The 25,530-nt window shown below is 47.4% G+C and overlaps 1 protein-coding gene across 3 annotated transcripts in view; it reads right to left on the minus strand.

Moving 5' to 3' along the window:
• myo10l3 (myosin X, like 3) overlaps nt 1-25,530 on the minus strand; it is a 234,138-nt gene that overhangs the window by 20,831 nt on the left and 187,777 nt on the right. For all 3 annotated transcript variants that reach the window (XM_043694412.2, XM_087989442.1, XM_087989443.1), the window contains 4 exons: nt 21,131-21,428; nt 19,743-19,950; nt 18,554-18,690; nt 16,457-16,577 (listed from right to left, as the gene is read on the minus strand). In XM_043694412.2, coding sequence (XP_043550347.1) covers nt 16,457-16,577; nt 18,554-18,690; nt 19,743-19,950; nt 21,131-21,428 — 764 coding nt within the window. The remainder of the gene's footprint in view (nt 1-16,456; nt 16,578-18,553; nt 18,691-19,742; nt 19,951-21,130; nt 21,429-25,530) is intronic.

Raw genomic sequence — 25,530 nt, forward strand, 5'->3', positions numbered from 1 at the left:
ATGTTTTCAGTCTGGTGACTCTTCAGAATTTCTGTTTTTGTTTAAATCTCCAGCATCTACAGTTCTTCGTTCTATTTAGTTAAGTCGGTTAATTCTTTCTCCGTTTTGAACAAGGGACCATTATTCCCCAGTCACTGTAAAAGTGGAAGAGATTGTTGCATGTCAGTGGATAGCTACCTTGCAGTCAGCTGCCTGCTCTCCCACTCCAGCTTGCTGCAATGGTGTTTGCCATAGAGTCATAGAGATGTACAGCATGGAAACAGACCCTTTGGTCCAACCCGTCCATGCCGATCAGACATCCCACCTGCCAGCACCCGGCCCATATCCCTCCAAACCCTTCCTATTCATATATCAATCCAAATGCCTCTTAAATGTTGCAATTTGGAGCTCAGACAGTAATTTCCCAGCTGGTGGGTTGCTAATCCAAGCACCAGGCAAGAGAACTTTAACAAAGAGGTTGGTATCATGGTAAGGGTTATGTGTCCTGCTCTTACCAATGACCTTATGTATTTCAATACAATAATGCGATTCGAAGCCATGCTCAGAAAGCTATGTGTAGGGTTCGTGAATACTAATCTGGTGAAATTAACATTATTCCACCATTACCTCCCACAACTGACCTTCTGAATATTTTCCTAATCCACCCTCTCAGAGATATTACAAATTGTGAGGGAAGTGGAACTTGAACTTGAGCCTCCTAACTCAGGTGAAGACACTACCACTGACCTTCTGCAGGTTAGTGACGTATAAAGGGCCATTGTGATCAATAAAGAATTTAAAAGAAACTAGACTCGTTCACATTGGGTTCTCTAAACACTCCCCTTGCACTCTCCTCTGGCAGGGGAAACCTCAGGAGACAGCACATGTACACAGACTGGATTTCTGAATATCTCGCCACTCATGGTAACTGAACAGCATGAGGGTACAGCAACACCCGTACTTTTTGCTGGTCATCAAGCAGGAACCCATTTAATCTCATCTGTGTCTGAACCTTAACACGTAGTTCCACCTGAGACACTTGGTGCTGCGATGAGAATTCCCAACACAGAGGGGGAGGGGGTGCCTTCGAATGGACCTTAACACAAGGACGACTACTGATTACAAGGATTAGCCAAAGGCAGACAGAACTGGGGAATCTGCAAGATGAACAACACACTCAGAGGTTTCAGGAGCTCCACCATTACTATGGGCTCTGAGTCACAGGGACTTCCAAACCAAACCATTTTACAAGATGTCCTGGCGACATGGGAGATTGTGCCACTGGCACCAGTTGGAACCCATCATCACCAGTCTACCACTCACAGTCTACCTTTCCTCATAAGACCTTCCCTCCATACCACTCTATCCTGGGAACATAGAACATTGCAGCGCAGTACAGGCCCTTTGGCCTTCAATGTTGTGCTGACCTGTGAAACCAATCTGAAGCCCATCTAACCTGCACTATTCCATTGTCATCCATATGTTTATTCAATGACCATTTCAATGCCCTTAAAGTTGGTGAGTCTACTACTGTTGCAGGCAGGCATTCCACGCCCTTACCACTCTCTGAGTAAAGAACCTACTTCTGACATCTATCCTATATCTATCACCCCTCAGTTTAAATCTATGTCCCCTTCTGCTAGCCATCAACATCCAAGGAAAAAGGATCTCACCGTCCACCTTATCTAACCCTCTGATTATCTTGCATGTCTCTATTAAGTCACCTCTCAACGTTCTCTCTAACGAAAACAGCCTCAAGTCTCTCAGCCTTCCCTCCATTCCAGGCAACATCCTGGTAAATCTCCTCCTAACCCTTTCCAAAACTTCCACATCCTTCCTATAATGCAGTGACCAGAACTGTACGCAATACTCCAAGTGCGGTCGCACCAGAGTTTTATACAGCTGCAGCAATGACCTCATTATTCGAAACTCAATCTCTCTACCAATAAAAGCTAACACACCATATGCCTTCTTAACAACCCAATCAACCTGGGTGGCAACCTTTAGGGATTTATGCACATGGACACTGAGATCTCTCTGCTCATTCACACTACGAAGAAACTTACCATTAGCCCAGTACTGTGTATTCCTGTTACTTCTTCCGAAGTGAACTACCCCACACTTTTCTGCATTAAATTCCATTTGCCACCTCTCAGCCCAGCTCTGCAGTTTATCTATGTCCCTCTGTAACCTGCAATATCCTTCCGCACTATCCACAACTCCACAGACTTTAGTGTCATCTGCAAATTTACTAACCTATCCTTTTCAGCCATCATCCAGGTCATTTATAAAAATGACAAACAGCAGTGGCCCCAAAACAGATCCTTGCAGTACACCATGAGTAACTGAACTCCAGGATGAATATTTCCCATCAACCACCACCCTCTATCTTCTTTCAACCAGCCAATTTCTGATCCAAACCACTAAAGCACCCTCAATCCCATGCCTCTGTATTAGCCTACTGTGGGGAACCTTATCAAACACCTTACTGAAATCCACATAAACCACATTAACCGCTTTACCCTCATCTACCTGCTTGGTCACCATCTCAAAGAACTCAATAAGATTTGTGGGGCACGACCTACCCTTCACAAAACTGTATTGGCTATCCCTAATCAAATTATTTATTTCTAGATGATTATAAATCCTATCTCTTATAATCCTTTCCAACCCTTTACCCACAACTAAAGTAAGGCTCACTAGTCTATAATTACCAGGGTTGTTCCTATTCCCCTTCTTGAACAAGGGGACAACATTTGCTATCCTCCAGTCTTCTGGCACTATTCCTGTAGTCAATGACGATATAAAGATTAAAGCCAAAGGCTCTGCAATCTCCTCCCTAGCTTTCCAGAGAATCCAAGGAAAAATCCCATCTGGCCCAGGGTGTTTATCTATTTTCACACTTTCCAGAATTGCTAACACATTCTTCTTATGAACCTCAATCCCATCTAGTTTAACAGCCTGAATCTCAGTAATCTCCTCAACAACATTGTCTTTTTCCAGTGTGAACACTGATGAAAAATATTCATTTAGCGCCTCTCCTATCTCTTCAGACTCTATGCACAACTTCCCACTGCTGTCCTTGGCTGGCCCTAATCTTACTCTAGTCATTCTTTTATTCCTGACATACCTATAGAAAGCTTTAGGATTTCCTTGATCCTATGCCAAAGACTTTCCATGTCTCCTCCTGGATTCTTAGCTCTCTCTTTAGGTCTTTTCTGGCAAACTTGTGATTCTCAAGTACCCTAACTGAGCCTTCACGTCTCATTCTAACATAATTCGGAGATGCCGGTGTTGGACTGGGGTGTACAATGTTAAAAATCACACAACACCAGGTTATACTCCAACAGGTTTAATTGGAAGCACACTAGCTTTCGGAGCACTGCTCCTTCATCAGGTGATTGTGGAGGACATAATTGTAAGGCACAGAATTTATAGCAAAAATTTACAGTGTGATGTAACTGAAATTATACATTGAAAAATACCTTGATTGTCTGTTGAGTCTTTCGTCTGTTCGAATACCATGATAATTTCACTTCTTTCATGCATAAATCACAAAACCTTTTTTTTAAAAGTTGTATTCTCAGGTTAACTGTAACAATTGATGATAGCTAGACAATATGTTGAAGGTGTTAGCCCCTGTGTTCTCTGTCTATTGCATGATGTTTAGATTGATTCTAATCTAAAAAGTGAGATAACAGAGTTTTACATGAATCCATGCAGTTTTTGAGCAATGTACAATGTAACTCTGCAAGTACAAATTCACCCCACAAAATATGTGTGTGCATGTGGGTCTTTGTGTCTGTCTGTGTGTGTATCTGTCTAGGTTGGGGGTTGTGAGTGTGAGAGAGAGTGTATCTGTGTGTGTAGTGAGTGTAGAGTGTCTTAAGTCTGTGAGGGGGTGCATGTGGGAGTGTGGGAGTGTGTGTCTGGGGTGGGGGGTTGAGAGTGTCTGTGAGAGAGAGTGTAGATGTGTGTGCATGAGTGTAGAGTGGTCTAAGTCTCTGAGAGGATGCCTGTGGGAATGTGTGTGTCTGTAAGGGTGTATGTGAGTGACTGTGTGCATGTCTGTGTATACGTGTGTCCGTGTGTATGTGTGTGTATAGGAGTGCCTGTGTGTGTGTGTATAGGAGTGTCTGTGTGTGTGTATAGTGCAATGGTGGTCACCTGTAATTTGACATGAACCCAAGGTCCCGGTTGAGCCCCTCCCTATGGGTACGGAACTTAGCTATCAGCCTCTGCTTGGCCACTTTTCACTGCTGCCTGTCCCGAAGTCCGCCTTGGAGGATGGTCACCCGAAGGTCCGAGATCAAATGTCCTGGACCACTGAAGTGTTCCCCAACTGGGAGGGAACCCTCCTGTCTGTTCATCCGTTGCCGTAGCCTTTGCTCGGTTTCTCCAATGTACCATGCCTCAGTGCATCCTTGTCTGCAACATATAAGATAGACAACGTTGGCTGAGTCACATGAATACCTGCCACGTACATGGTGGGAGGTGTCCCCATGTGTAATGGTGGTATCCATGTCCACACACTGACACGTCTTGCAGCGTCCACCGTGACAGGGTTGTATGGAGTTGTCCTGAAAGCCGGGCAGTTTGCTGCAAACAATTATCTGTTTGAGGTTTGGCGGTTGTTTAAAAGCAAGCAGTGGAGGTGTGGGGAAGGTCTTGGCGAGGTGCTCATCCTCATAGATAATGTGTTGCAGGTCACGAAGAACATGGCGTAGTTTTTCAGCTCCTGGGAAGTACTGAACAATGAAGGTACCCTGTCGGTTGCAGCACGTCTGTCTCCTGAGGAGGTCATTACGGTTCCTTGCTGTGGCACATCGGAACTGGTGGTCGATGAGTTGAGCATCATACCCCCAGGGAAGTACTCATGGATACCCTCATAAGAACAGGGATGCTCAACTCATCGACCGCCAGTTCCGACGTGCCACAGCAAGGAACCGTAATGACCTCCTCAGGAGACAGACGTGCTGCAACCGACAGGGTAACCTTCATTGTTCAGTACTTCCCAGGGGCTGAAAAACTACGCCATGTTCTTCGTGACCTGCAACACATTATCAATGAGAATGTGCACCTCGCCAAGACCTTCCCCACACCTCCACTGCTCGCCTTTAAGCAACAGCCCAACCTCAAACAGATAATTGTTTGCAGCAAACTGCCCAGCTTTCAGGACAACTCCATACAACCCTGTCACGGTGGACGCGTCAGAGTGTGGACATAGATACCACCATTACGCGTGGGGACACCTCCCACCATGTACGTGGCAGGTATTCATGTGACTCAGCCAACGTTGTCTATCTTATACGTTGCAGACAAGGATGCCTGGAGGCATGGTACATTGGGGAAACTGAGCAAAGGCTACAGCAACAGATGAATGGGCACCGCACAACAATCAGCAGACAGGAGGGTTCCCTCCCAGTTGGGGAACATTTCAGTGGTCGAGGACATTCAGTCTCGGACCTTTGGGTGACCATCCTCCAAGGTGGACTTCGGGACAGGCAGCAGCGAAAAGTGGCTGAACAGAGGCTGATAGCTAAATTCCGTACCCATAGGGAGGGGCTCAACCGGGACCTTGGGTTCATGTCACATTACAGGTGACCACCATTGCACTATACACACACACACAGACACTCCTATACACACACAAGAACTCCTATACACACACATCACACAGACACTCCTACACACACACAGGCACTCCTATACACACACATACAGGCACTCCTATACACACATATACACAGACACACGCACAGGCACTCCTACACACAGACACTCCTATACACACACATACACACGGACACACATATACACAGACACTCCTACACACACAGACACTCCTACACACACAGACACTCCTACACACACAGAGACCCACACACACATATACACGGATACTCTCACACACTCCCACACTCACACATGCATCCTCTCAGAGACTTAGACCACTCTACACTCATGCACACACATATACACTCTCTCTCACAGACACTCACAACCCCCCCACCTCAGACACACACACACACTCCCACACTCACACATGCACCCCCTCACAGACTTAAGAATCTCTACACTTACTACACACATATATACACACTCTCTCTCACTCACAATCCCCAACCCAGACAGACACATACACAGACAGACACAAAGACCCACAGGCACACATATATTTTGTGGGGTGAATTTGTACTTGCAGAGTTACATTGTACATTGCTCAAAAACTGCATGAATTCATGTAAAACTCTGTTATCTCACTTTTTAGATTAGAATCAATCTAAACATCATGGCATAGACAGAGAACACAGGGGGCTAACACCTTCAACATATTGTCTAGCTAACATCAATTGTTACATCTAACCTGAGAATGCAACTTTTAAAAAGAGGTTTTGTGATTTACACATGAAAGAAGTGAAACTATCATGGTATTCAAACAAATGAAAGACTTAATAGACAATCAAGGTATTTTTCAATGTATAATTTCAATTACATCACACTGTAAATTTTTACTATAAATTTTGTGCCTTACAATTGTGTCCTCCACAATCACCTGATGAAGGAGCAGCGCTCCGAAAGCTAGTGTGCTTCCAATTAAACCTGTTGGACTATAACCTGGTGTTGTGTCATCCTAACATAAGCCTTCTTCTTCCTCTTAACAAGAAATTCTTTAGTAAACCACAGCTTCCTCGCTCAATCATTTCCTCCCTGCCTGCCGGTACATACTTTACAAGGACACGCAGTAGCTGTTCCTTGAACAACTTCCACATTTCAATTGTGCCCATCCCCTGAAGATTCCTTCCTTATCCTACACATCCTAAATCTTGCCTAATCGCATCATTATTGCCTTTTCCCCAGCTAACTCTTGCCCTGCATTATATACCTGTCCTTTTCCATCACTAAAGTAAATGTAACCGAATTGTGGTCACTATCCTCAAAGTGCTCACCTACCTCCAAATCTAACACCTGGCCAGGTTCATTACCCAGTACCAAATCCAATGTGGCCTTGCCCTTGTTGGCCTGTCTACATACTGTGTCAGGAAACCCTTCTGTGCACATTGGACAAAAATTGACCCATCTATAATACTCAAACTATAATATTTCCAGTCAATATTTGGAAAGTTAAAGTCCTCCATAACAACTACCCTGTTACACTCGCTCCAATCCAGAATCATCTTTGCTATCCTTTCCTTTCATCTCTGGAACATTTCAAAGGCCTATAGAAAACTCCCAAAAGGGTGACCTCTCCTTTCCTGTTTGTAACCTCAGCCCATACTACCTCAGTGGATGGGTCATCAACGTCCTTTCTGCCATCATAATACTGTCCTTGATTAACACCTCCCCCTCTTTTACCACCTTATCTGTTCTGACTGAAACATCTAAACCCCAAAACCTGCAAAAACCATATCTGTCCTTGCTCTATGTCTCCGAAATGGCCACAACATTGAAGTCGCAGATACCAACCCGTGCTGAACAGGAACAGGAGAAGGCTTTACAGTCCATCGAGCCTGTTCTGGCATTTAACATGATCATTAATTGGGGAAGTTGCTTAAAAAAGAAATTAAGAAGGCAAAGAGGGCTACAAAATATTTTAGAAGATAAGATTAAGGAAAACACAAGGAACTTTATAAATATGTTAAGAATAAGAGGATTACAAGGGTAACAGTAGGACCTATCAAAGACTAAAGGGGAACCTGTGCATAGAGCCATTGGACATCGGTAAAGTCTTAAATTATATTCTCATCTCTATTCACAAAGGAGAAAGTCACTGTAGCTGTTGGGAAGGTGGTATTACATATTTTATTGGACATAAAGGTGCATAAGTCTCCAAGGTCTGATGATATATATCCCCAGGCTGCAATGGAAGATGAGGGAGGAGATTGCTGGAGTCCTGGTGGACATATTTAATACCTTGCTGGCCACAGGTGAAGCACCAGTTTACTGAAGGATAGCTAAGGTGGTTCCTTTCTTCAAGACGGGCAGCAGGGAGTAATTACAGAGCAGTTAGTTTGAAGTTAGTGATAGGGAAATTGTGGGAAAAGACTCTGAGGGATAGGATTAATCAACACTTGGAAAGGCAGGGATTGATCAGGCATTGTCAGCAAAGCTTTGTTGGTCGGAGATCTTATCCAAATGATTTAACACTAGTTTTATTTTTAAAAGGTGACTAAATATATTGATGAGGATAGTGCAGTTGATGTAGTTTACACGGGTTTCACTAAGGCCACAAGGTCTCACATGGAAGGCTGATCCAAAAGGTAAGAGCAATTGGGATCCAAGGCAAGTTGTCAAACTGAATCTAAAATTGACTGACAAACAGGAGGCAAAGGGTGACGGTAGAGGGTTGTTTTTGTGCTTGGAAATGGTGACCACTGGGATCGGTGCTGGGACTATTGCTGATTGTTAGAGACATTAATGACTTGGGTGTGAATGTAGAAGGTATAATTAGTAAGTTTGCAGATGACACAAAAATTGGTGGTGTTATTGATAGTGAGGAGAATGGTCTCAGGCTACAGTCTGATATTGATCAGCTGGTACATTGAGCAGAGCAATGGCAGATGGAATTTAATCTTGATAAGTGCAAGGTGATACTTTGTGTGAGGCCTAATAAGGGAAGGATTTACACAATGAATGGTAGGTTCCTAGGGAGTACTGAGGAACAAAGGGACCTTGGTGCATGAGTCCATAGATCCTTGAGGGTGTCAGTCATAGGTAGACATAGTGACGTAAAGGGCATGCAGATCCTTGTCTTCATTAGCCAGGGCATAGAGTATAGGAGCAAGGAAGTCTGTTGCAATTTTATAAAACATTGGTTAGGCCACAGCTGGAATACTGTGAAAAGGAAGGATGTGATTGCACTGAAGAGGGTGCAGAGGGAGATTCACCAGGATGTTACCTGGGATGGAAAGTCTCAGTTATGAGGAGAGACTGGATAGGAGAAAGTGAGGACTGCAGATGCTGGAGATCAGAGTAGAGAGTGTGGCTTTGGAAATGCACAGCAGATCAGGCAGTATCTGAGCAGGAGAATTGATGTTTCGAGCATAAGCCCTTCCTGATGAAGGGCATATCCTGAAATGTTGATTCTCCTGCTCCTCGGATGCTGCCTGACCTGCTGTGCTTTTCCAGCGCCACACTGAGAGACCAGATAGGCTGGGGTGAGGGAGGCGGTGAGGGGGGTGGATCTGATTGAGGGATACACAATTCTGAGAGGCGCAGATGGGGTAGATTGTGAGAATCTTTTCCCCATGGCAGACATGCTTAAGATCAGAGGGTGTAAGTTGAAGGTGAGGAGCAAGTGGTTCAGAGGGGATCTGAGAAATAATGTATTTTCACCGAAGGTGATAGAAATATAGAAGGTGCTGCTTGAGAGGGTGAAAGGGGCAAGGACTCTCCCAACATTGAAGACACATCTGGATGCGCTCTTAAAACACTGTCAGCTGCGGACCAGGGGCAGGGAAATGGGATTGGTGTTAGTTTGGTGTTTGTCGAGTTAGCATAGACATGGGTTTTCATGCTTATGTTTGTACAGCTGATCGAACATTTAAATGCCTTTGATTAACACTATCCCCATAACCCTTTCCAGAAAAACATGGAAACCAGGAGCAGAAGTATGCCATTCGGCCCTTCAAGCTTTTTGCACCATTCAGTAGGATCATGGCCACATTTGGGAGTACTGTGTACAAGTCTGGTCACCCTGCTATACAAAGGATGTTATTAAACTGGAAAGGATTCCGAAAAGCTTTACAAGGATGTTCCTGTGATTGGAGGGTTTAGGTTTAGGGAGCGGCTAAATGGGCTGGGACTTTTTCCGGATTGTAGGAGGTTGAGAGATGATATTACAGAGGTTTAAAAAATCATGGTGGGCATTAACAAGGGGAATAGGCATGGTCTTTTTTCCCAGGGCAGCAGAGTCCAAAGCTAGAGGGGGTAGGTTTAAGTGAGAGGGGCAAAATTTAAAAGGGACTTAAGGGCAACTTTCTCACACACAGAGGGTGGTGCATGTATGGAATGAACTGCCAGAGGAAGATGTAGAGACTGATACAATTACAACATTTAAAAGACATTTGAGACGTGCATGGATAGGAAATGCTGAGGGGGAAATGGGCCAAACGCAGGGACTAGTTCGGTTTGGGAACTGGGTCGGTATGGATGAGTTGAGCCGAGAAACCTGTTTCTGTGCTGTATGGCTCTGTCTCAACACTACTTTCTCACTTTCTCTCCATTGCCTTTGATGCTTTTAATGTCTAAAAAATTAATAATCCCATTTTTAAACATCTACTCAGTGATGTAGTCTCTGCAACTTTCTTTGGTCAAGAATTCCATAGAGTGACCACCCTTTGAGTGGTGACATATTTCCTCATCTCAATCCAGTATGGTCTATCCTATCTCCTGAGGTTGTGTCCCTTGGTTCCAGAAGGTCCATGTCTGGAGTGTGATGGAATACTTCCCACTTGCCTGGGTACAGCTCCAACAAGAAGCTTGAAACCATCCAGGACAAAGCAATCTACTTGATTGGCACCACACCCACAAGCATCCACTTTCTTCACCACTGATGCTCAGTGGCAGCTGTGTGTATTATCTCCAAGATGGACTGCAGAAATTCACCAAAGATCCATGACCACTTCTGTATGGCACATCAAAGGCAGCAGATAGATGGGAACACCACCACCTGCATGTTCTCTTTCAAACCACTCACTCATTCTGACTTGAAAATATATTGCCCTCGTGTATCCTGACTTAATAGATTAGATACTCTACAGTATGGAAAAAGGCCCTTTGGCCCAACAAGTCCACACCGACCCTCCAAAGAGCAACCCCCCCCAGACCCACTCTCCTACCCTATATTTACCCCTGACTAATGCACCTAACACTGTGGGCAATTTATCATGGCCAATTCACCTGGTCTGCACATCTTTGGATACAAAAGAAGCAGGACAAATCCAACCCGGCCAGTTACTGCCCCATCAGTCTCCTCTCCATCATCAGTAAAGTGATGGAAGGTGTCATCCACAGTGCTATCAAACAGTACCTGCTCAGCAATAACTTGCAAATTGATGCCCAGTTTGGGTTCCCCCAGGGCCACTCAGCTCCTGACCTTATTACAGCCTTGGTTCAAACATGGACAACAGAGCTGTTCCTTCAGTGTCACTGGGTCAATCCTGGAATTCCACCACCCCCCTCCCTCTCCTCCCCAATAGTATTGTGGGTGATAGCACACGCAGCAGTTCAAGAAGGTAGCTAACCACCACCTTCTCAAGGGGCGGGGGCCCAGCCAGACATGCCCATGTCCCATGAGTGAATTAAAAACAAAGTGTGTATGTGGAGACAGAGCCCAGAGAGAGAGAGGGAGGAAGGAAGGGAGTCAGACAAAGGGACGGTTGATAGGAAGCCAGGGAAGGAGAAAAGCTGATAACAGGGACAATGAGTAGGTGAAGATGGGCTAACTGTGCTGAAAGCAGCCCTGGTCATCACAGGGCCTGAGGTGTTGGCAGGGACAGGGAGAAGTTGTTACGGCTGTAAAGTTATTGAACTCGATATTAAGTACTCAAGGCTGCAGGGTCCCCAAGTGGAAGATGAGGACCTTGCGTTGAGTACTCTCGCAGGCTGGGGACAGAAGTGTTTGCCTGGACCATACTGCTGTTTTGAAATAGAAGAAAGAAAGAACAGAAATCCTTTTGCAGAGAGGAGCAGAACTTCGTCAAGATGGGAAACCTGGAAGAGATGTAGCAAGAGTTAAACATTAAATTAAAACACTGTGGATACTGAATATCTGAAACAAAAACAGAAATTGCTGGAGTAAATAAAGCAGATAGTGCCCTTGGCTTTAATAATAGAAATGTAGAGTACAAGAGCAAGGAGGTGATGTTGAACCTGTAAAAGTCCAGAGATGAAAGGCATATCTTATAAGGAGAGATTGAGCAGTTTAGGCCTGTATGTGGTTGGGGCAAAACCTTTTTTTTCAAGGAAGTAGAGTCATAGAGATGTAAAGCACGGAAACAGATCCTTCGGTCCAACCCGTCCATGCCGACCAGATATCCCAACCCAATCTAGTCCCACCTGCCAGCACCCGGCCCATATCCCTCCAAACCCTTCCTATTCATATACCCATCCAAATGCCTCTTAAATGTTGCAATTGTACCAGCCTCCACTACTTCCTCTGGCAGCTCATTCCATGCACGTACCACCCTCTGCGTGAAAAAGTTGCCCCTTAGGTCTCTTTTATATCTTTCCCCTCCCTCCCTAAACCTATGCCCTCTAGTTCTGGACTCCCCGACCCCAGGGAAAAGACTTTGTCTATTTACCCTATCTATGCCCCTCATAATTTTGTAAACCTCTATAAGGTCACCCCTCAGCCTCCAACGCTCCACGGAAAACAGCCCCAGCCTGTTCAGCCTCTCCCTATAGCTCAAATCCTCCAACCCTGGCAACATCCTTGTAAATCTTTTCTGAACCCTTTCAAGTTTCACAACATCTTTCCAATAGGAAGGATACCAGAATTGCATGCAATATTCCAACAGTGGCCTAACCAATGTCCTGTACAACCGCAACATGACCTCCCAACTCCTGTACTCAATTCTCTGACCAATAAAGGAAAGCATACCAAACGCCTCCTTCACTATCCTATCTACCTGTGACTCCATTTTCAAGGAGCTATAAACCTGCACTCCAAGGTCTCTTTGTTCAGCAACACTCCCTAGGACCTTACCATTAAGTGTATAAGTCCTGCTAAGATTTGCTTTCCCAAAATGCAGCACCTCACATTTATCTGAATTAAATTCCATCTGCCACTTCTCAGCCCATTGGCCCACCTGGTCAAGATCCTGTTGTAATCTGAGGTAACCCTCTTCGCTGTCCACTAGCTCTTCTGGCTAAAGGGATCAAGGGAAATTGGGCAAGGATGGGATTAGGGTATTGAGCTCAATGATCAGCCATAATCATAGTGAATGACAAAGCAAGCTCAATGGTGTTGAATGGCCTCCTCTTGCTCCTATCTTCTATGTTTCTATGTTTAATTGAAGATCCACAAATAACTGTGCAAATAGAGACTTAGATATACTTGAGAACAGAACAGTAACTGAAACATCTGAGCGAGACAGTACCTCAGTGGATAATGCCACAACATTGTTGAACCTCTGAATATTCAGTCATCTCAGGAAAAGACAACAATGGGATGATCCCGGCACCTTCCCCTGCAACCGCAAGAAATGCAAAACTTGCGCCCACACCTCCCCCCTCACTTCCCTCCAAGGCCCCAAGGGATCCTTCCATATCCATCACAAATTCACCTGCACCTCCACACACATCATTTACTGCATCCGCTGCACCCGATGTGGCCTCCTCTACATTGGGGAGACAGGCCACCTACTTGCGGAACGTTTCAGAGAACACCTCTGGGACACCCGGACCAACCAACCCAACCGCCCCGTGGCTCAACACTTTAACTCCCCCTCCCACTCCGCCAAGGACATACGGGTCCTTGGCCTCCTCCATCGCCAGACCACGGCAACACGACGCCTGAAGGAACAGCGCCTCATCTTCCGCCTAGGAACCCTCCAACCACAAGGGATGAATGCCGATTTCTCCAGCTTTCTCATTTCCCCTCCCCCCACCTTATCTCAGTCCCAACCCTCGGACTCAGCACCGCCTTCTTGACCTGCAATCTCCTTCCCGACCTCTTCACCCCCACCCCCTCTCCGGCCTATCACCCTCACCTTAACCTCCTTCCACCTATCGCATTCCCAACACCCCTCCCCAAGTCCCTCCTCCCTACCTTTTATCTTAGCCTTTTTGGCACACCCTCCTCATTCCTGAAGAAGGGCTTATGCCCGAAACGTCAATTCTCCTGATCCCTGGATGCTGCCTGACCTGCTGTGTTTTTCCAGCAACACATTTTCAGCTCTGATCTCCAGCATCTGCAGTCCTCACTTTCTCCTAATCATTATTTTATACACGATTATAAATATGGTGATTGTTTACATAAAGAAGCCTCTGATGTAACGTGGAAGAGATGTGTATTTGGTAAGTATGGTGGACTGTCACTTTAAGAGTCTGACCTCGTAATGATGCTGTTTGGAGGGAAACTGCTCAGTGTAACCTGCTGACGACACAGTGAATACCTTCTTGACAAAGCTCCTGCTGATGTGGAACATTTTGGCTTCCTGGTCCTTGTTGGAATGTGACAGGAGTGAAATCTTATTTAAATGGAAACAATGTGCAGGGTTATGGGGGGAGATTGGCACTAAGTTAACATATTCAGAGAGCTGGTGCAAACACAATGGGCTGAATGGCCTGCTACAACGTAACAATTCTGTGGTACTGTATGATTAGATTACTTACAGTGTGGAAACAGGCCCTTCGGCCCAACAAGTCCACATTGACCCGCCAAAGTGCAACCCACCCAGACCCATTCCCCTACATTTACCTCTGCACCTAACACTACGGGCAATTTAGCATGGCCAATTCACCTAACTTGCACATTTTTGGACTGTAGGAGGAAACCGGTGCACCCGGAGAAAACCCACACACAGACACGGGGAGAATGTGCAAACTCCACACAGTCAGTCACCTGAGGCGGGAATTATTTATCTCAAGAGGGTTGAAATATAAAAGCAGCGATGTGCTATTGAGACTTTATAAAGCTCTGGTTAGGCCCCGTTTGGAGTACTGTTTTGGTCCCCACACCTCAGGAGGGGGCGGGTCCAGCGGAGATTCACACGGATGATCCCTGGAATGGTAGGTCTAACATATGAGGAATGGCTGAGGATCCTGGGATTGTACTCATTGGAGTTTAGAAGGTTAAGGGGAGATCTAATAGAAACTTACAAGATAATACATGGCTGGAGAGGGTGGACGCTAGGAAATTGTTTCCGTTAGGCGGGGAGACTAGGACCCGTGGGCACAGCCTTAGAATTAGAGGGGGTAAATTCAGAACAGAAATGCGGAGACATTTCTTCAGCCAGAGAGTGGTGGGCCTGTGGAATTCATTGCCGCGGAGTGCAGTGGAGGCTGGGACACTAAATGTCTTCAAGGCAGAGATTGATAAATTCTTGATGTCACAAGGAATTAAGGGCTACAGGGAGAATGCGGGTAAGTGGAGTTGAAATGCCCATCAGCCATGACTAAATGGTGGAGTGGACTCGATGGGCCGAATGGCCTTACTTCCACTCCTATGTCTTATGGAACCCGGGTCCCTTGCGCTGTAAGGCAGCAGTGCTAATAACTGAGCCACCGTGCCGCCCACATAGTTGGAGGTTGGGGTCTGGGGAGTGGGGTCTCTGCTCCAGTTTGTAAAACCTAACACGGCCTCTCCATGTGGCTCAGGTCCTTCAACCCTGCCAACATCCTTGTAAATCTTTTCTGAACTCTTTCAAGTTTCACAACGAGGTGTAGTGGTCAGTGAAGAGGGTTACCTCAGATTACAACAGGATCTGGACCAGATGGGCCAATGGGCTGAGAAGTGGCAGATGGAGTTTAATTCAGATAAATGTGAGGTGCTGCATTTTGGGAAAGCAAATCTTAGCAGGACTTATACACTTAATGGTAAGGTCCTAGGGAGTGTTGCTGAACAAAGAGACCTTGGAGTACAGGTTCATAGTTCCTTAAAAGTGGAGTCACAGGTAGATAGGATAGTGAAGAAGGCATTTGGTATGCTTTCTTTTATTGGTCAGAGTATTGAGTACAGGAGTTGGGAGGTCATGTTGCGGCTGTACAGGAGATTGGTTAGGCCACTGTTGAAATATTATGTGCAATTCTGGTCTCCTTCCTATCGGAAAGATGTTGTGAAACTTGAAAGGGTTCAGAAAAGATTTACAAGGATGTTGCCAGGGTTGGAGGATTTGAGATATAGGGAGAGGCTGAACAGGCTGGAGCTGTTTTCCCTGGATCGCCGGAGGCTTGGGTGACCTTATAGAAGTTTACAAAATCTTGAGGCGCATGGATAGGATAAATAGACAAAGTCTTTTTCCTGGGGTGGGTGAGTCCAGAATTAGAGGGCGTAGATTTAGGTGAGAGGGGAAAGACATAAAAGAGACCTAAGGGGCAACTTTTTCATGCAGAGGGTGGTACGTGTATGGAATGAGCTGCCAGAGGAAGTGGTGGAGGCTGGTACAATTGCAACATTTAAAAGGCATCTGGATGGGTATATGAATAGGAAGGGTTTGGAGGGATATGGGCCGGGTGCTAGCAGGTGGAACTAGACTGTGTTGGGATATCTGGTCGGCATGGACGGGTTGGACTGAAGGGTCTGTTTCCGTGCTGTATGTCTCTATGACTCTACATGCAAACTCACCACAGACAGTCACCCGTGGCAGGAATTGAACCTAGGTCACTGGTGCTATGGGGCAGCAGTGCTAACCACTGAGCCACCGTACAGCCCATGGTCCAGGGTAGAGAGTTCACTTGGTGAAGCTCCTTGCTTCACACACTTATCACTAGCTCGTTACTAACTTGCTCTTTAATACGCAGTACCACGTACCTGTTCAAACATGAAGGCAAACTCCACACCATTCTTTGCCACATTCTCCACATCCAGGAAGCAGTAGAGCTTGAAATAGAGGCCAGAGAGCCTGGGACCACTCTCAGCACCGAGTTCCAGCCTGCAGGGCACAGAGCACAGAGACGTTACACAGGAGGGGCACAGAGCCGTTACACAGGAAGGGGCACAGGGCCATAATACAGGAGGGGCACAGGGCCGTTACACAGGAGGGGCACAGGGCCATAATACAGGAGGGGCACAGGGCCGTTACACAGGAGGGACACAGGGCCATAATACAGGAGGGACACAGAGCCGTTACACAGGAGGGGCACAGGGCCGTTATACTGGAGGGGCACTGGGTCGTTACACAAGAGGGGCACAGAGCCGTTACACAGGAGGGGCACAGAGCCATTACACAGGAGGGGCACAGGGCCGTTATACAGGAGGGGCACAGGGCCATAATACAGGAGGGGCACAGGGCCGTTACACAGGAGGGGCACAGGGCCATAATACAGGAGGGGCACAGGGCCGTTACACAGGAGGGGCACAGGGCCGTTACACAGGAGGGACACAGGGCCGTTACACAGGAGGGACACAGGGCCGTTACACAGGAGGGACACAGGGCCGTTACACAGGAAGGGCACAGGGCCGTTACACAGGAAGGGCACAGGGCAGTTACACAGGAGGGGCACAGGGCTGTTACACAGGAGGGGCACAGGGCTGTTATACAGGAGGGGCACAGGGCCGTTACACAGGAAGGGCACAGGGCCGTTACACAGGAGGGGCACCACTCTCACCCTCACTCACTCAGAGTAGACCTTGGTGTAGTGATCGTGATATTAGACTCGTGATGCAGAGCTCCAGGTCAATGATTTGAGCACATGGATTTAAACCCTACCACAGCAGCTGGTTGCATTTAAAAGCATGTCTCACTTTCTGGATAGTGACCAGAAAGAATCAAATTGTTGCACAATATCCATTCTATTTACAATGTCCTTGAGAAAGGACATCCCTACCCAGTCTAGCCTACATGTGACTCCAGACCCACAGCAAATTTGAAGAGCAGCTATACTGTTCCTCTCTCTGAATTCTGCCAGTCCTGTTAGGTTTCTCCATCAATCAGTTTTTGTTCCCACAGTAATGTGGTTGATTGCTCCCTGAAATGATGTGGAGATGCCAGGGTTGGACGTGGATGTGTGAATAGAGTCAGGTTATAGTCCAACAGGTTTATTAGATATTACAAGTGAAATAACCTGACAAAGGGGCAGTGCTCCGAGAGCTTCTGGTTTTAAATAAACCTGTTGAATTATAACCAGGTGTCGTGTGACTTCTAACTTTGCCCTCTGAAATGGCTGAGTAAGGCACTCTGTTCAAGGGCAGTTAGGAATGGCCCAAATGTTGGCCCAGTCAGTGAACCCACATCCCAAGAAAAAAAAATCCATTATCCCCTCCCACTAACTCTCATCACTCCAGTACCGTGAGCACTGAGTCCTTCTCCCATTCCCAAGCCCTGCCCCAAACCAATCATTCCTGCATCAAGCTGATCCATCACCCCCTGTCTCTGACTCTCTCTCACTGTCTCTGACCCCGTCATCCCCCGTCTCTGACCCCGTCACCCCCCCACCCCACCCCGTCTCTGACCCCCTCACTCCCTGTCTCGGACCCCGTCACCCCCTGTCTCTGACCCTGTCACCCCCTGTCTCTGACCCCCCCACTCCCTGTCTCTGACCCGTCACTCCCTACTCTGACCCTCTCCCTCCCTGTCTCTGAACCCCATCACTCCCTGTCTCTGAACCCCGTTACCCCCTGTCTCTGAACCCCATCACCCCCTGTCTCTGAACCCCGTCACTCCCTGTCTCTTATCCCCCCCCACTCCCTGTCTCTGACCCCCTCAACTCCCTGTCTCTGACCCCCTCAACTCCCTGTCTCTGACCCCGTCGCCCCCTGTCTCTGACCCCCCTCTCTCCCTGTCTCTGACCCCCCTCTCTCCCTGTCTCTGACCCCCCTCTCTCCCTGTCTCTGACCCCCCTCTCTCCCTGTCTCTGACCCCGTCCGCTGATATTTCCCTATTCAGAACCGTGAGTGACAGGTTCTCACCTCTCAAATTTTGCCAAAATATCAGCGACAATGACCCGGCTCTCGATCGCCTTGTCACCATCCTCACTGTGTTCAAAGAGAGCGAACATATTCCTGCTGTTCTCCATCGCCAGGCCACGGATTAACTTCTCGACAACCTGGAAACCAGCAGAAACGGGCAGCTCATTGTCACAGCCATTACCCCACCCGGAATAATCTCCCCCACCCTTCCTGAGAGGGTGTATCAGAAAATAATGCCTCCCCAAAAATGGAGTATCAAGAGAATAACTCTCACTTGTAGAGGGAGTATGAGAAAGTTTTGGGTGGCTCTGTTGTTAGTACTTTTTTATAAATTATGTGGATGAAAATGTCAGTGGTATGATTACAAAGTTTGCAGATGACTTGGAAATTGGGAGTTTTAGACAGTGAGGAAGATTATCAAAGGATACAGCAGGATGTAGATCAGTTGAAAAGTTGTGTGGAGGAATGGCAGATGGAGTTTAATCCAGATAAGTGTGAGGTGATGCAGTATGGGAGGCCAAATACAAGAGGAAAGTATATAGTAGACGGCAGGACCCTTCAGGAGCATCAACATACAGCGTCCACAGCTCCCTGAAAGGAGCAACACAAGTGGATAAGGGATAAAGAAGGCACACAGCATGCTTACCTTCATCATCAAGGCACTGAGTATAAAAGTTGGCAATTCATGTTGCAGCTTTATAAACATTTAGTTAGGTCACATTTGGAGTATTCTGTCCAGCTCTGGCCACCACAGTATAGGAAGATATGAAGACTTTGGAGAGTGATACAAAAATGGCTTCCCAGAATGTTGCATGGATTGAAGTGTAATAGCTTTAAGGTTGAACGAGCTTGGATTTCGCGAGAGAGTCAGGAGCTGAATGCTGACTTGCTAGAAGTGTCTAAATTGATGGATAGACTGGATAGTTGGGGTCTCTTTCCCAGGGTGGAAATGTCAAATATTAGGGGGGATAGGTTTAAAGTGAGAGGGGCAAGTTTAAAGGAGATGAGGGTGATCGGTGCCTGGAATCAGGGAGGTGGGAGAAGTAAATACACTAGCAACATTCCAGAAGCATTTTGACAGACACATGTCCATCCAGGAAATAGAAGGATACAGGCCACGTGCAGGCAGGTGGGAATGACTGAGCCACTGGCTGTGTGGTCGTTGGTTGTTGGGTTAATGGTGACTCACCTCTCCCGCTGTTGTGTGTGAGGTGATGGTGATTTTACAAGCTCCCCCACCATGACAGTAAACAGTCGTCACCATCTCCTGCCGACCAATCAATGCCTGAATCTCTTCCTGTGACGGCACAAACTCCCGCACTTTGGTTTTCTTAAGAGATTCGTTAATGAAATGGGCATATTTCTCAATCTCTGTCTCCAGGAACTGCTCCCTAATCCTGTGGGGAAACACAATTGGAATCAGGCAGTGCCCAGCTATTCACTCAGAAAACAGACGATACAGAGAGAGAAAGAAACAAACCTCAGGGGAGAAGGGAATTGCCCCAGTAACTCTGTCCTGGAGGCGCTCCCCCAATGAAAAACTCACCCCCTCCCGAGAGACGTTTCCACAGAGAGATGCACCCACAGAGAGACACGCCCCCCCCAGAGAGACGCACTCCCCCAGAGAGACGCACTCCCCCAGAGAGACGCACTCCCCCAGCGAGACACCCCCCCAGAGTGACGCACCCCCCCAGAGTGATGCACCCCCCCAGAGAGACACTGCCACCCAGAGAGACACCCCCACCCAGAGAGACGCACCCCCCCAGAGAGACGCACCCCCCCAGAGAGATGCACCCCCCCCAGAGAGACGCCCCCCCCAAGAGAGACGCCCCCCCAAAGAGAGACACACTCCCCCAGAGAGATGCACCCCCCAGAGAGACGCACCCCCCCAGAGAGACGCACCCCCCCAGAGAGACGCACCCCCTGACAGACACACTCCCCCAGAGAGACGCACCCTCCAGAGAGACGCACCCCCCCAGAGAGACGCAACCCCCCAGAGAGACGCACCCCCCCAGAGAGACGCACCCCCCCAGAGAGACGCACCCCCCCAGAGAGACGCACCCCCCCAGAGAGACGCACCCCCCCAGAGAGACGCACTCCGCCAGAGAGACGCACCCCCCCAGAGAGACGCACTCCGCCAGAGAGACGCACTCCGCCAGAGAGACGCACTCCGCCAGAGAGACGCACTCCGCCAGAGAGACGCACTCCGCCAGAGAGACGCACTCCACCAGAGAGACGCACTCCGCCAGAGAGATCTCCCTGGGATATTGCTTTAGCATGCAATCAAAGCAGTTTGGAGACAAGGTGCATCACCCGCCCTGGTAATTCGTGAAGTGAGGGTTGTGGAAGAATACGGAGGTAGTCAGGAAGTGATACAGGAGTAGGCAGGTAGTGAGTGATGGGGCGGGGGAAGCAGCGGGGAACATGGGTAGAGGTTGGTGAGGGGAATGGTGGGAGGGAGGATGGAGGGGTGTGCAGAATGGGGAGGTGGTATTGGGAGGACAATGGGGAGAGTGTGTCAGGATGGGGATGTTGGAGGGAGGGGGTGGGGGAAGAGGTGATAGCTGTGAAACAAACCTCTTCAGGTGGAACTTGAGGTAGCGAAGGATGGTGCGGCTGGGCAGGAAGGTGCAGCTCATGCAGCTGAGCAGCCGGCAGTGGTGCAGGTTCCCAGTGCTGTTTGGCTGAGGCATGTGGCTGGTTTGTTTGATGAGCTGACAGTAAACCTCATCCCGCAGCGATCTGAGGTCCTGGCAGGTTTGCAGGATTCCCTGTATGATGGGAATAGGATCGGAGATGGCCTCAAGTTCTTGCAGAGAATGGAAGATCCTGACAGCTTCATCCTGTAGATTTGTGTATCCTTTCTCCTTTTGCACTACAGCCAGTGAGAGATGGAGGTGGTTAAACAGGGGAGACGGGAAGGAGGAGACAGGAAGGTAACAGGTTAGTCTGGAGTCAAAACACATTTAACTACTCAAATAAATAATTTCCCAAAATCCTATCCTTTAACTCCGATTTCCTATCGGAAAGATGTTGTGAAACTTGAAAGGATTCAGAAAAGATTTACAAGGATGTTGCCAGCGTTGGAGGATTTGAGCTACAGGGAGAGGCTGAACAGGCTGGGGCTGTTTTCCCCGGAGCGTCGGGGGCTGCAGGGTGAACTTATAGAGGTTTACAAAATTATGAGGGGCATGGATAGGATAAATAGGCAAAGTCTTTTCCCTGGGGTAGGGGAGTCCAGAACTAGAGGGCATAGGTTGAGGGTGAGAGGGGAAAGATATAAAAGAGACCTAAGGGGCAACTTTTTCACACAGAGGGTGGTACGTGTATGGAATGAGCTGCCAGAGGAAGTGGTGAAGGCTGGTACAATTACAACATTTAAGAGACATTTGGATGGGTATATGAATAGGAAGGGTTTGGACGGATATGGGCCGGGTGCTGGCAGGTGGGACTAGATTGGGTTGGGATACTGGTCGGCATGGATGGGTCGGACTGAAGGGTCTGTTTCCATGTTGTACATCTCTATGACTTTATGACACAACACCACATCAAAACTTAAAGTAAGAGCTCATGGTGCGAGAAGGAACATCTTATCATGGTCAAAGGATTGGTTAGCTCAGAGTGAGGACATTATTTTAATCACTCATGGGGTGTGGGGATCACTGTCTGGGCCCAGCATTTATTGCCTGTCTCCAATTGCCTGTTGAGAAGGTGGGGGTGAGCTGCCTTCTTGAACTGCTGCAGTCCATGTGCTGTAGGTAGACCCACAATGCCCTTAGGGAGGGAATTCTAGGATTCTGACCCAGTGACAGTGAAGGAATGGCGATATATTTCCAAGTCAGGATGGTGAGTGGCTTGGAGGGGAACTTGCAGGGGGTGGCATTCCCATGTATCTGCTGCCCTTGTCCTTCTAGATAGAAGTGCTTGTGGGTTTGGAAGGTGCTGTCTGAGGATATTTGTGAAAGTGGTGCCAATCAAGCGGCTGCTTTGTCCTGGATGGTGTCAAGCTTCTTTAGTGTGGTTGGAGCTGCACCCATCCAGGCAAGTGGGGAATATTCCATCATATTCTTGACTTGTGCCTTGTAGATGGTGGACAGGCTATGGGAGACAGGAGGTGAGTTACTCACTGCAGGATTCCCTGCCTCTGACCTGCCCTTGTAGCTGCTGTGTTTATGTGGCGAGTCTAGTTGAACTTCTGGTCAATGGTAACCTCAAAATGTTGACAGTGAGGGATATGATCTTAAAAATGTGTTGCTGCAAAAGCACAGCAGGTTAGGCAGCATCAAAGGAGCAGGAGAATCGATGTTTCGGGCATAAGCCCTTCTCCAGCAACACATTTTTAAGTTCTGGTCTCCAGCATCTGCAATCCTCACTTTCTCCTCGTGAGGGATATGATGTTGGTAACACCAGTGAATGTCTAGCAGCAGTGGTTAGATTGTTTTTTATCGGTGATGATCATAGCCTGGCATTTTTTGTGGCATCAATGTTACTTGCCACTTGTCAGCTCAAACCTGGATATTGTCCAGATCTTGTTGCATTTGAACATGGACTGCTCCAGTACCTGAGTGGTGGTGAATGGTGCTGAACATTGTGTAATCATCAGCGACCATCCCCACTTCTGACCTTCTGATGGAGGGAAGATCATTGATGAAGCAGCTGAAGATGGTTGGGTCTAGGACACTCCCCTGAGGGACTCCTGCAGAGATGTCCTGGAGCTGAGATGACTGACCTCCAACAACCACAACCATCTTCCTACGTGCCAGGTACAACTCCAACCAGCGGAGAGTTTGCCCCCTGATACCCATTGATTCCAGTTTAGCCAGGGCTCCGTGATGCCACACTTGATGTCAAGGGCTGTCCCTCTCCCTCCCCTCTGGAATTCAGCTCTTTTGTCCATGTTTGACCCAAGGCTGCAATATAGTCAAAGGCTGAGTGGCCCTGGGGGAACCCAAACTGGGCAGTGCTGAGCAGGTTATTGCTGAGTAGGTGCTGCTTGATAGTTCTGTTGATGACCTTCCATCACTTTACTGATGACCGAGAGGAGACTGATGGGGCAGGAATTGGTCAGGTTGGATTTATCCTGCTTTTTATACATGGGACATAACTGGGCAATTGTCCACATCATCAGGTGGATACTGCCCTGTAACAGCTTGTTCTAGAGCACAAGCCTTCGGTACTATTGCCGGAATGTTGTCAGGGCCCATAGCCTTTGCAGTATCCAGTGTCTGCAACAGTTTCTTGATATCATGTGGAGTGAATCGAATTGGCTATTGAGGGAGTGCAGCGTAGGTTCATGAGGTCAATTCCTGGAATGGCGGGACTACCTTACGCTGAAAGACTGGAGTGACTGGGCTTGTATACCCTTGAGTTTAGAAGACTGAGAGGGGATCTGATTGAGACATATAAGATTATTAAAGGATTGGACACTCTGGAGGCAGGAAACATGTTTCCGCTGATGGGTGAGTCCCGAACCAGTGGGCACAGCTTAAATATACGGGGTAGACCATTTAGGACAGAGATGAGGAGAAACTTCTTCACCCAGAGAGTGGTGGCTGTGTGGAATGCTCTGCCCCAGAGGGCAGTGGAAGCCCAGTCTCTGGATTCATTTAAGAAAGAGTTGGATAGAGCTCTCAAGGATAGTGGAATCAAGGATAGTGGAATCAAGGGTTATGGAGATAAGGCAGGAACAGAATACCGATTAAGGATGATCAGCCATGATCATATTGAATGATGCTGCAGGCTCGAAGGGCAGAATGGCCTACTCCTGCACCTATTGTCTATTGGCTGAAGACTGACATCTGTAATGCTGGGGTCCACTGGAGAAGACCAGAGAAGACCGAGATGAATCATCTGCTCGGCACTTCTGACTGAAGATTGTTGCCAATGCTTCAGCATTATCTTTTGCACTGGATGTGCTGGGCTCTTCCATCATAGAGACAGGGATATGCGTGGAGCCTCCTCCTCCTCCAGTGAGTTGTTTTATTCCCTGGAATGGGAGGTTATCTTATGAAGAAAGATTGAAGGGGTTGGTCCTGTAACCATTGGGGTTTAGAGAAATGAGAGATGATCTTATTGATGCATAACAGAAAATGGGGGAGATACGAAACGAGTACTTTGTATCAGTATTTACTGTGGAAAAGGACATAGAAGATATAGACTGTAGGGAAGTAGATGGTGACATCTTGCAAAATGTCCATATTACAGAGGAGGAAGTGCTGGATGTCTTAGAACGCATAAAGGTGGATAAATCTCCAGGACCTGATCAGGTGTGCCCTAGAACTCTGTGGTAAACTAGAGAAGTGATTGCTGGGCCTCTTACTGAGATATTTGTATCATCGATAGTCACAGATGAGGTGCTGGAAGACTGGAGGTTGGCAAACGTGGTGCCACTGTTTAGGAAGGGTGGTAAGGACAAGCCAGGGAACTACCAACCAGTGAGCCTGACGTCAGTGGCGGGCAAGATGTTGGAGGGAATCCTAAGGGACAGGATGTGCATGAATTTGGAAAGGCAAGGACTGATTAGGGATAGTCAACATGGCTTTATGTGTGGGAAATTATGTCTCACAAAATTGATTGAGTTTTTTTGAAGAAGTAACAAAGCGCACCATTTCTGCACTGACTCTGAGCATTTTAATTTTGTGCATTCTCCTGCTTTTCCCCATAACCCCACTGGTTTCTATTTCAATAATCATCTAATTTCCTCTTTAATCCCTCAATTGAATCTGTTGCCACTTCATTTCCAGGCAGTGATCCCCTAGTTACTCGCTGTGTGAAATAATTGTTTTCTCATCTTGCATTTGCTTCTTTTGCAAAACATTTTAAATCTGTCCCCTTGATTCTTAATCATTTCATTGGAGGGAACAGCTTCTCTCTTTCTACTCTATCCAGCCTGCTCATGATTGTGACAATCTCCATCAAATCTCCTCTCAGCTTTCTTCTCTACAATCCATCCTCATTACTGAAGTTTCTCGTTTCTG

Source organism: Chiloscyllium plagiosum, unplaced genomic scaffold, assembly GCF_037043375.1.
Source record: "Chiloscyllium plagiosum isolate Xiang-an unplaced genomic scaffold, Cpla_swu_hap1 HiC_scaffold_7, whole genome shotgun sequence".
Lineage (NCBI taxonomy): Eukaryota > Metazoa > Chordata > Chondrichthyes > Orectolobiformes > Hemiscylliidae > Chiloscyllium > Chiloscyllium plagiosum.